Source organism: Oncorhynchus masou, unplaced genomic scaffold, assembly GCF_036934945.1.
Source record: "Oncorhynchus masou masou isolate Uvic2021 unplaced genomic scaffold, UVic_Omas_1.1 unplaced_scaffold_5377, whole genome shotgun sequence".
Classification (NCBI taxonomy): Eukaryota; Metazoa; Chordata; class Actinopteri; order Salmoniformes; family Salmonidae; genus Oncorhynchus; species Oncorhynchus masou.
The window spans coordinates 1-10,000 of record NW_027011788.1 but is presented as its reverse complement, the minus strand read 5'-3'; the positions used below and the strand labels follow the sequence as shown (position 1 = coordinate 10,000).

General features: G+C 52.6%; 1 protein-coding gene across 1 annotated transcript in view; it reads left to right on the top strand.

Annotated features, from left to right (window-relative positions):
• The window catches only part of LOC135535959 (transcription cofactor vestigial-like protein 4), an 11,186-nt gene extending 3,432 nt beyond the window's left edge, over positions 1 to 7,754 (top strand). Inside the window, exons 2-5 of the mRNA XM_064962362.1 lie at positions 1,927 to 2,167; positions 2,723 to 2,807; positions 3,185 to 3,207; positions 6,918 to 7,754. Coding sequence (XP_064818434.1) covers positions 1,927 to 2,167; positions 2,723 to 2,807; positions 3,185 to 3,207; positions 6,918 to 7,169 — 601 coding nt within the window. The 3' untranslated portion in view covers positions 7,170 to 7,754. The remainder of the gene's footprint in view (positions 1 to 1,926; positions 2,168 to 2,722; positions 2,808 to 3,184; positions 3,208 to 6,917) is intronic.
• The last annotated feature ends 2,246 nt before the right edge of the window (positions 7,755 to 10,000 follow it).

The window sequence follows — 10,000 nt, the reverse complement described above, 5'->3', positions numbered from 1 at the left end:
ATACGCCTGTGAAGTAGTGATACGCCTGTGAAGTAGTGATACGCCTGTGAAGTAGTGATACGCCTGTGAAGTAGTGATGCTCCTGTGAAGTAGTGATACGCCTGTGAAGTAGTGATGCTCCTGTGAAGTAGTGATACGCCTGTGAAGTAGTGATGCTCCTGTGAAGTAGTGATACGCCTGTGAAGTAGTGATGGTCCTGTGAAGTAGTGATACTCCTGTGAAGTAGTGATGCTCCTGTGAAGTAGTGATGCTCCTGTGAAGTAGTGATACGCCTGTGAAGTAGTGATGCTCCTGTGAAGTAGTGATGCTCCTGTGAAGTAGTGATACGCCTGTGAAGTAGTGATGCTCCTGTGAAGTAGTGATGCTCCTGTGAAGTAGTGATACGCCTGTGAAGTAGTGATGCTCCTGTGAAGTAGTGATGCTCCTGTGAAGTAGTGATGCTCCTGTGAAGTAGTGATACGCCTGTGAAGTAGTGATACGCCTGTGAAGTAGTGATGCTCCTGTGAAGTAGTGATGCTCCTGTGAAGTAGTGATACGCCTGTGAAGTAGTGATGCTCCTGTGAAGTAGTGATGCTCCTGTGAAGTAGTGATGCTCCTGTGAAGTAGTGATGCTCCTGTGAAGTAGTGATACGCCTGTGAAGTAGTGATGCTCCTGTGAAGTAGTGATGCTCCTGTGAAGTAGTGATACGCCTGTGAAGTAGTGATGCTCCTGTGAAGTAGTGATACGCCTGTGAAGTAGTGATGCTCCTGTGAAGTAGTGATACGCCTGTGAAGTAGTGATGATCCTGTGAAGTAGTGATACGCCTGTGAAGTAGTGATGCTCCTGTGAAGTAGTGATACGCCTGTGAAGTAGTGATGCTCCTGTGAAGTAGTGATGCTCCTGTGAAGTAGTGATACGCCTGTGAAGTAGTGATGCTCCTGTGAAGTAGTGATGATCCTGTGAAGTAGTGATGATCCTGTGAAGTAGTGATACGCCTGTGAAGTAGTGATACGCCTGTGAAGTAGTGATACTCCTGTGAAGTAGTGATACGCCTGTGAAGTAGTGATGCTCCTGTGAAGTAGTGATGCTCCTGTGAAGTAGTGATACGCCTGTGAAGTAGTGATGCTCCTGTGAAGTAGTGATGATCCTGTGAAGTAGTGATGCTCCTGTGAAGTAGTGATGCTCCTGTGAAGTAGTGATACGCCTGTGAAGTAGTGATGCTCCTGTGAAGTAGTGATGCTCCTGTGAAGTAGTGATACTCCTGTGAAGTAGTGATGCTCCTGTGAAGTAGTGATGCTCCTGTGAAGTAGTGATGCTCCTGTGAAGTAGTGATACGCCTGTGAAGTAGTGATGATCCTGTGAAGTAGTGATGATCCTGTGAAGTAGTGATGCTCCTGTGAAGTAGTGATGCTCCTGTGAAGTAGTGATGCTCCTGTGAAGTAGTGATGCTCCTGTGAAGTAGTGATGCTCCTGTGAAGTAGTGATGCTCCTGTGAAGTAGTGATGCTCCTGTGAAGTAGTGATGCTCCTGTGAAGTAGTGATGCTCCTGTGAAGTAGTGATGCTCCTGTGAAGTAGTGATACGCCTGGTTTCCTGAAACGAGTCACATTTTGTTACATTAAAGCCTTATTCTAAAAATAGATTTAAAAATAATAATTCTCATCCATCTACACAACTAGCCGTTAAGTTTTTGTCACGTTCAGTGAAATGCCTTTCGTCCTGCTTTACGATGTTTCACGCTCTGTTTCATCTGACGCTTCTGATCTCTGCTCCAACAGTAGACATCAATCAGTCTTCTGTCTTGATGTTATGGATTTCTTTGTCTGTTACCCCCTCTACCCCTCCTTCCACCCCCCCCTCCTCTCTCCAGTCTTGGAATGGATCACAAGACCCGTTTCTTTAGGAGATCTGTGTACATTGAACTCTTTTATCATCTTCTCTCTGCAGAGGCAAGCCTTCCAATGGCGACTTCCGTAGTACTAAAGACCCTCGGGACTGTAGCCGCAGCCCCATGGAGCGAGCCGCCGCCCCCTCCATGGTTCTCCATGGCAACCATCACCTGTACGCCCCCCACCACCACATGCCCAGCCTGGCCATGGACCAGCCTCTCGCCCTGACCAAAAACAACATGGATGCCGCCCGTACCTTTGTCATCTCACCAACCGTCAGCCCTGTGGAACGCCAGCAGGTTAGACTCAAGACGAGCGTGCGCACACACACACACACACTTTCAGGGCATAAGAATATGCAGGTAACACGTTATCTTCAAAACCCCATGCTAAGTCCACGGTGTCTTCAAAACCCCATGCCAAGTCCACGTTGTCTTCAAAACCCCATGCCAAGTCCACGTTGTCTTCAAAACCCCATGCTAAGTCCACGTTGTCTTCAAAACCCCATGCTAAGTCCACGTTGTCTTCAAAACCCCATGCTAAGTCCACGTTGTCTTCAAGACCCCATGCTGAGTCCACGTTGTCTTCAAAACCCCATGCTAAGTCCACGTTGTCTTCAAAACCCCATGCTAAGTCCACGGTGTCTTCAAGACCCCATGCTGAGTCCACGTTGTCTTCAAAACCCCATGCTAAGTCCACGGTGTCTTCAAAACCCCATGCTAAGTCCACGTTGTCTTCAAAACCCCATGCTGAGTCCACGTTGTCTTGAAAACCCCATGCTAAGTCCACGTTGTCTTCAAGACCCCATGCTAAGTCCTGAACATGTTTTGTTTGATTTCTTTGTGTTTGTTTAGAATCGTCCGTCAGTGATAACGTGCGCTCCCCGCCAAAACCGGAACTGTAACCTGCCTAACAACTACAGTAGACCAGCCTGCAACTGTAAGTAGCATCATATATATTACACCATACTGCTACAGTAGACCAGCCTGCAGATACCCCAGGTAACAGCTGTAAGTAACATCATATATATTACACCATACTGCTACAGTAGACCTGCAGACACCCCAGGTAACAGCTGTAAGTAACATCATATATATTATACCATACTGCTACAGTAGACCTGCAGACACCCCAGGTAACAGCTGTAAGTAACATCATATATATTACACCATACTGCTACAGTAGACCAGCCTGCAGACACCCCAGGTATCCGCTGTAAGTAACATCATATATATTACACCATACTGCTACAGTAGACCTGCAGACACCCCAGGTATCCGCTGTAAGTCATCAGATGAGCCCTATTCTTCCTGTAGACTCCAACGGGGACCACATAAGGGTCCTAGATTTGGTTTGGGATTAGAGTGAAGTGTAAGGTTAAGTAGTGCACCCCAGACGTAAATCTGTCTGGATGTTAGAGCCCTGCCTGTCTGGGGTTAGACCCCTGCCTGTCTGGGGTTAGAGCCCTGCCTGTCTGGGGTTAGAGCCCTGCCTGTCTGGGGTTAGAGCCCTGCCTGTCTGGGGTTAGAGCCCTGCCTGTCTGGGGTTAGAGCCCTGCCTGTCTGGGGTTAGAGCCCTGCCTGTCTGGGGTTAGAGCCCTGCCTGTCTGGGATTAGAGCCCTGCCTGTCTGGGGTTAGAGCCCTGCCTGTCTGGGGTTAGAGCCCTGCCTGTCAGGGGTTAGAGTCCTGCCTGTCTGGGGTTAGAGCCCCGCCTGTCTGGGGTTAGAGCCCCGCCTGTCTAGATGTTAGAGCCCCGCCTGTCTAGATGTTAGAGCCCCGACTGTCTAGATGTTAGAGCCCCGCCTGTCTAGATGTTAGAGCCCCGCCTGTCTGGGGTTAGAGCCCCGCCTGTCTAGATGTTAGAGCCCCGCCTGTCTGGGGTTAGAGCCCCGCCTGTCTGGATGTTAGAACCCCGCCTGTCTGGGGTTAGAGCCCCGCCTGTCTGGATGTTAGAACCCCGCCTGTCTGGGTGTTAGAGCCCCGCCTGTCTAGATGTTAGAGCCCCGCCTGTCTGGATGTTAGAGCCCCGCCTGTCTAGATGTTATAGCCCCACCTGTCTGGATGTTAGAGCCCCGCCTGTCTGGATGTTAGAGCCCCGCCTGTCTGTATGTTAGAGCCCCGCCTGTCTGTATGTTAGAGCCCCGCCTGTCTGGATGTTAGTGCCCCGCCTGTCTGGATGTTAGAGCCCCGCCTGTCTGGGTGTTAGAGCCCCGCCTGTCTAGATGTTAGAGCCCCGCCTGTCTGGATGTTAGAGCCCCGCCTGTCTAGATGTTAGAGCCCCGCCTGTCTGGATGTTAGAGCCCCGCCTGTCTGGATGTTAGAGCCCCGCCTGTCTGTATGTTAGAGCCCCGCCTGTCTGTATGTTAGAGCCCCGCCTGTCTGGATGTTAGAGCCCCGCCTGTCTGGATGTTAGTGCCCCGCCTGTCTGGATGTTAGTGCCCCGCCTGTCTGGATGTTAGAGCCCCGCCTGTCTGGATGTTAGAGCCCCGCCTGTCTGGATGTTAGTGCCCCGCCTGTCTGGATGTTAGAGCCCCGCCTGTCTGGATGTTAGAGCCCCGCCTGTCTAGATGTTAGAGCCCCGCCTGTCTGGGGTTAGAGCCCCGCCTGTCTGGATGTTAGAGCCCCGCCTGTCTGGATGTTAGAGCCCCGCCTGTCTAGATGTTATAGCCCCCGCCTGTCTGGGGGTTAGAGCCCCGCCTGTCTGGATGTTAGAGCCCCGCCTGTCTGGGGTTAGAGCCCCGCCTGTCTGGGTGTTAGAGCCCGCCTGTCTAGATGTTAGAGCCCCGCCTGTCTGGATGTTAGAGCCCCGCCTGTCTAGATGTTAGAGCCCCGCCTGTCTGTATGTTAGAGCCCCGCCTGTCTGGATGTTAGAGCCCCTCCTGTCTGGATGTTAGTGCCCCGCCTGTCTGGATGTTAGTGCCCCGCCTGTCTGGATGTTAGTGCCCCGCCTGTCTGGATGTTAGAGCCCCGCCTGTCTGGATGTTAGAGCCCCGCCTGTCTAGATGTTAGTGCCCCGCCTGTCTGGATGTTAGAGCCCTGCCTGTCTGGGGTTAGAGCCCTGCCTGTCTGGGGTTAGAGCCCCGCCTGTCTGGGGTTATAGCCCCGCCTGTCTAGATGTTAGAGCCCCGCCTGTCTAGATGTTAGAGCCCCGACTGTCTAGATGTTAGAGCCCCGCCTGTCAGATGTTAGAGCCCCGCCTGTCTGGGGTTAGAGCCCCGCCTGTCTAGATGTTAGAGCCCCGCCTGTCTGGGGTTAGAGCCCCGCCTGTCTGGATGTTAGAACCCCGCCTGTCTGGGTGTTAGAGCCCCGCCTGTCTAGATGTTAGAGCCCCGCCTGTCTGGATGTTAGAGCCCCGCCTGTCTGGATGTTATAGCCCCACCTGTCTGGATGTTAGAGCCCCGCCTGTCTGGATGTTAGAGCCCCGCCTGTCTGGATGTTAGAGCCCCGCCTGTCTGAATGTTAGAGCCCCGCCTGTCTGGATGTTAGTGCCCCGCCTGTCTGGATGTTAGAGCCCCGCCTGTCTGGGTGTTAGAGCCCCGCCTGTCTAGATGTTAGAGCCCCGCCTGTCTGGATGTTAGAGCCCCGCCTGTCTAGATGTTAGAGCCCCGCCTGTCTGGATGTTAGAGCCCCGCCTGTCTGGATGTTAGAGCCCCGCCTGTCTGTATGTTAGAGCCCCGCCTGTCTGGATGTTAGAGCCCCGCCTGTCTGGATGTTAGAGCCCCGCCTGTCTGGATGTTAGTGCCCCGCCTGTCTGGATGTTAGTGCCCCGCCTGTCTGGATGTTAGAGCCCCGCCTGTCTGGATGTTAGAGCCCCGCCTGTCTGGATGTTAGTGCCCCGCCTGTCTGGATGTTAGAGCCCCGCCTGTCTGGATGTTAGAGCCCCGCCTGTCTAGATGTTAGAGCCCCGCCTGTCTGGGGTTAGAGCCCCGCCTGTCTGGATGTTAGAGCCCCGCCTGTCTGGATGTTAGAGCCCCGCCTGTCTAGATGTTATAGCCCCGCCTGTCTGGGGTTAGAGCCTCGCCTGTCTGGATGTTAGAGCCCCGCCTGTCTGGGGTTAGAGCCCCGCCTGTCTGGGTGTTAGAGCCCCGCCTGTCTAGATGTTAGAGCCCCGCCTGTCTGGATGTTAGAGCCCCGCCTGTCTAGATGTTAGAGCCCCGCCTGTCTGTATGTTAGAGCCCCGCCTGTCTGGATGTTAGAGCCCCGCCTGTCTGGATGTTAGTGCCCCGCCTGTCTGGATGTTAGTGCCCCGCCTGTCTGGATGTTAGAGCCCCGCCTGTCTGGATGTTAGAGCCCCGCCTGTCTGGATGTTAGAGCCCCGCCTGTCTAGATGTTAGTGCCCCGCCTGTCTGGATGTTAGAGCCCCGCCTGTCTGGATGTTAGAGCCCCGCCTGTCTGGATGTTAGAGCCCCGCCTGTCTGGATGTTAGAGCCCCGCCTGTCTGGATGTTAGAGCCCCGCCTGTCTAGATGTTATAGCCCCGCCTGTCTGGGGTTAGAGCCCCGCCTGTCTGGATGTCAGAGCCCCGCCTGTCTGGGGTTAGAGCCCCGCCTGTCTGGATGTTAGAGCCCGCCTGTCTAGATGTTAGAGCCCCACCTGTCTTGGGTTAGAGCCCCGCCTGTCTGGATGTTAGAGCCCCGCCTGTCTGGATGTTAGAGCCCCGCCTGTCTAGATGTTAGAGCCCCGCCTGTCTGGGGTTAGAGCCCCGCCTGTCTGGATGTTAGAGCCCCGCCTGTCTAGATGTTATAGCCCCGCCTGTCTGGGGTTAGAGCCCCGCCTGTCTGGATGTTAGAGCCCCGCCTGTCTGGGGTTAGAGCCCCGCCTGTCTGGGGGTTAGAGCCCCGCCTGTCTGGATGTTAGAGCCCCGCCTGTCTAGATGTTAGAGCCCCACCTGTCTTGGGTTAGAGCCCCGCCTGTCTGGATGTTAGAGCCCCGCCTGTCTGGATGTTAGAGCCCCGCCTGTCTGGATGTTAGAGCCCCGCCTGTCTGGATGTTAGAGCCCCGCCTGTCTAGATGTTAGAGTTATAGCCCTGTCCTTTCTTTTCTCTTCCAGCCAACTCTGCGTGGTGTTGACCCGGTGATCGAGGAGCATTTCCGTCGCAGCCTGGGGAGGAACTACAAGCAGCCGGAACCCGTCACTAACTCTGTGTCCATCACTGGCTCTGTGGACGACCATTTCACCAAGGCCTTAGGAGAAACCTGGCTGCAGATCAAAGCCAAAGGAAGCTCCTCCTCCTCCTCCCCTGACTCCTCCCCCAACAGTCACATGGTCAACCACAGCCACTCTCCATCCATTGTGTCCTGATGGGAGGGGCTTAGAGCCAGCTAAAACCCGCCCCCCTGCCCCATCCTTTATTCACTGTAACTGTTAAACCGCCCTGCTGGAGAGTTACTGGCTAGGCAGGGTGTATTCATTTAGCTCCAGCCCTGTTGTAACTAACACCTGATTCATCTAATCAAGGTCCCGATGAACAGCTGATGTAGAAGAATCAGTCATATTCATGAGGTCACCAAACTTGTTTTAATTTTGTGTTGCAAAATATTTAGTTAGTGTGCACTAACAAATACGACCACAGGTGTGTTTCAGTGCAGGGCTGGAGGAAAATCCTGCGCGTCCAATGTCTCTCCTTCCAGAGGGTTGGCCTTGTTCCCTGCTGTAACCCCACCCTGCATGATGTAACCCCGTAGAGCGCTGTGCCTGTAGCTAGGGAAATAGCCATGTATATAACCACGGAGTAAAAGGGAAGCAATTTCTTTTCTCTACGTTTTGACTTTTGGCATTTATTTTGTTTTGAATTGACTTTTTATGTAGAAGTAGGTTTTGCGTACTTCTTTCTGTTTGTGTTATTGAACGCCTGAGATTTTGAAAAGCTGAGTGGGAAACGGTTTGTTTCTGTGTCCAATGAGATGTATGGATTCAAATGGAGACGCACATCCCAACCAACCACACCTTCCACCCAAAGAGAATTCTGATGCAAATCTGTTAACCCTTTTTTAAAAGAAAGAAAATTTATTTTATTTCCCCCATCTTTTAGTTTCTCCCTCACCCCTCCATCCCTACGTTCTCTCCCTCACCCCTCCATCCCTACTTTCCTCTCCCTCACCCCTCCACCCCTACTTTTCCTCTCCCTCACCCCTCCATCCCTACGTTCCTCTCCCTCACCCCTCCATCCCTACGTTCCTCTCCCTCACCCCTCCATCCCTACGTTCCTCTCCCTCACCCCTCCACCCCTACTTTCCTCTCCCTCACCCCTCCAACCCCTACTTTCTGCGACACTGTGGTGTGGTAGGTAGATTGTCTCTCTCTGCGACACTGTGGTGTGGTAGGTAGATTGTCTCTCTCTGCGACACTGGTGTGGTAGGTAGATTATGTCTCTCTCTCTGCGACACTGGTGTGGTAGGTAGATGATGTCTCTCTGCGACACTGTGGTGTGGTAGGTAGATTGTCTCTCTGCGACACTGTGGTGTGGTAGGTAGATTGTCTCTCTCTGCGACACTGTGGTGTGGTAGGTAGATTATGTCTCTCTCTGCGGCACTGTGGTGTGGTAGGTAGATTATGTCTCTGCGGCACCGTGGTGTGATAGGTAGATTATGTCTCTCTCTGCGACACTGTGGTGTGGTAGGTAGATTATGTCTCTCTCTGCGACACTGTGGTGTGGTAGGTAGATTGTGTCTCTCTGCGACACTGTGGTGTGGTAGGTAGATTATGTCTCTCTCTGCGACACTGTGGTGTGGTAGGTAGATTATGTCTCTCTCTCTGCGACACTGTGGTGTGGTAGGTAGATTATGTCTCTCTGCGACATAGGTGCGACAGATTATGTGTCTCTGCGACACTGTGGTGTGGTAGGTAGATTATGTCTCTCTCTGCGACACTGTGGTGTGGTAGGTAGATTATGTCTCTCTGCGACACTGTGGTGTGGTAGGTAGATTGTGTCTCTCTGCGACACTGTGGTGTGGTAGGTGTCTCTGCGACACTGTGGTGTAGTGAGTAGATTATGATTATGTCTCTCTCTGCGACACTGTGGTGTGTTAGGTAGATTATGTCTCCTCTCTCTGCGACACTGTGGTGTGGTAGGTAGATTATGTCTCCTCTCTCTGCAACACTGTGGTGTGGTAGGTAGATTATGTCTCTCTCTCTGCAACACTGTGGTGTGGTAGGTAGATTATGTCTCCTCTCTCTGCGACACTGTGGTGTGGTAGGTAGATTATGTCTCCTCTCTCTGCGACACTGTGGTGTGGTAGGTAGATTATGTCTCTCTGCGACACCGTGGTGTGGTCTGTCTCTCTCTTCGACACTGTGGTGTGGTCGGTAGATTATGTCTCTCTCTGCGACACTGTGGTGTGGTAGGTAGATTATGTCTCTCTCTGCGACACTGTGGTGTGGTAGGTAGATTATGTCTCTCTCTGCGACACTGTGGTGTGGTAGGTAGATTATGTCTCTCTCTGCGACACTGTGGTGTGGTAGGTAGATTATGTCTCTCTGCGACACTGTGGTGTCGTAGGTAGATTATGTCTCTCTCTGCGACACTGTGGTGTAGGTAGATTGTGTCTCTCTGCGGCACTGTGGTGTGGTAGGTAGATTGTGTCTCTCTGCAACACTGTGGTGTGGTAGGTAGATTATGTCTGTGTGGTGTGGTAGGTAGATTATGTCTCTGCGACACTGTGGTGTGGTAGGTAGATTATGTCTCTGCGACACTCTCTGCGACACTGTGGTGTGGTAGGTAGATTATGTCTCTCTGCGACACTGTGGTGTGGTAGGTAGATTATGTCTCTCTGCGGCACTGTGGTGTGGTAGGTAGATTATGTCTCTCTCTGCGACACTGTGGTGTGGTAGGTAGATTATGTGTCTCTCTGCGACACTGTGGTGTGGTAGGTAGATTATGTCTCTCTCTGACACTCACGACACTGTGGTGTGGTGGGTAGATTATGTCTCTCTCTGCGACACTGGCACTGTGGTGTGGTAGATAGATTGTGTCTCTCTGCGGCACTGTGGTGTGGTAGGTAGATTGTCTCTCTGTGGCACTGTGGTGTGGTAGGTAGATTATGTCTCTCTCTGAGACACTGTGGTGTGGTAGGTAGATTATGTCTCTCTCTGCAACACTGTGGTGTGGTAGGTAGATTATGTCTCTCTCTGAA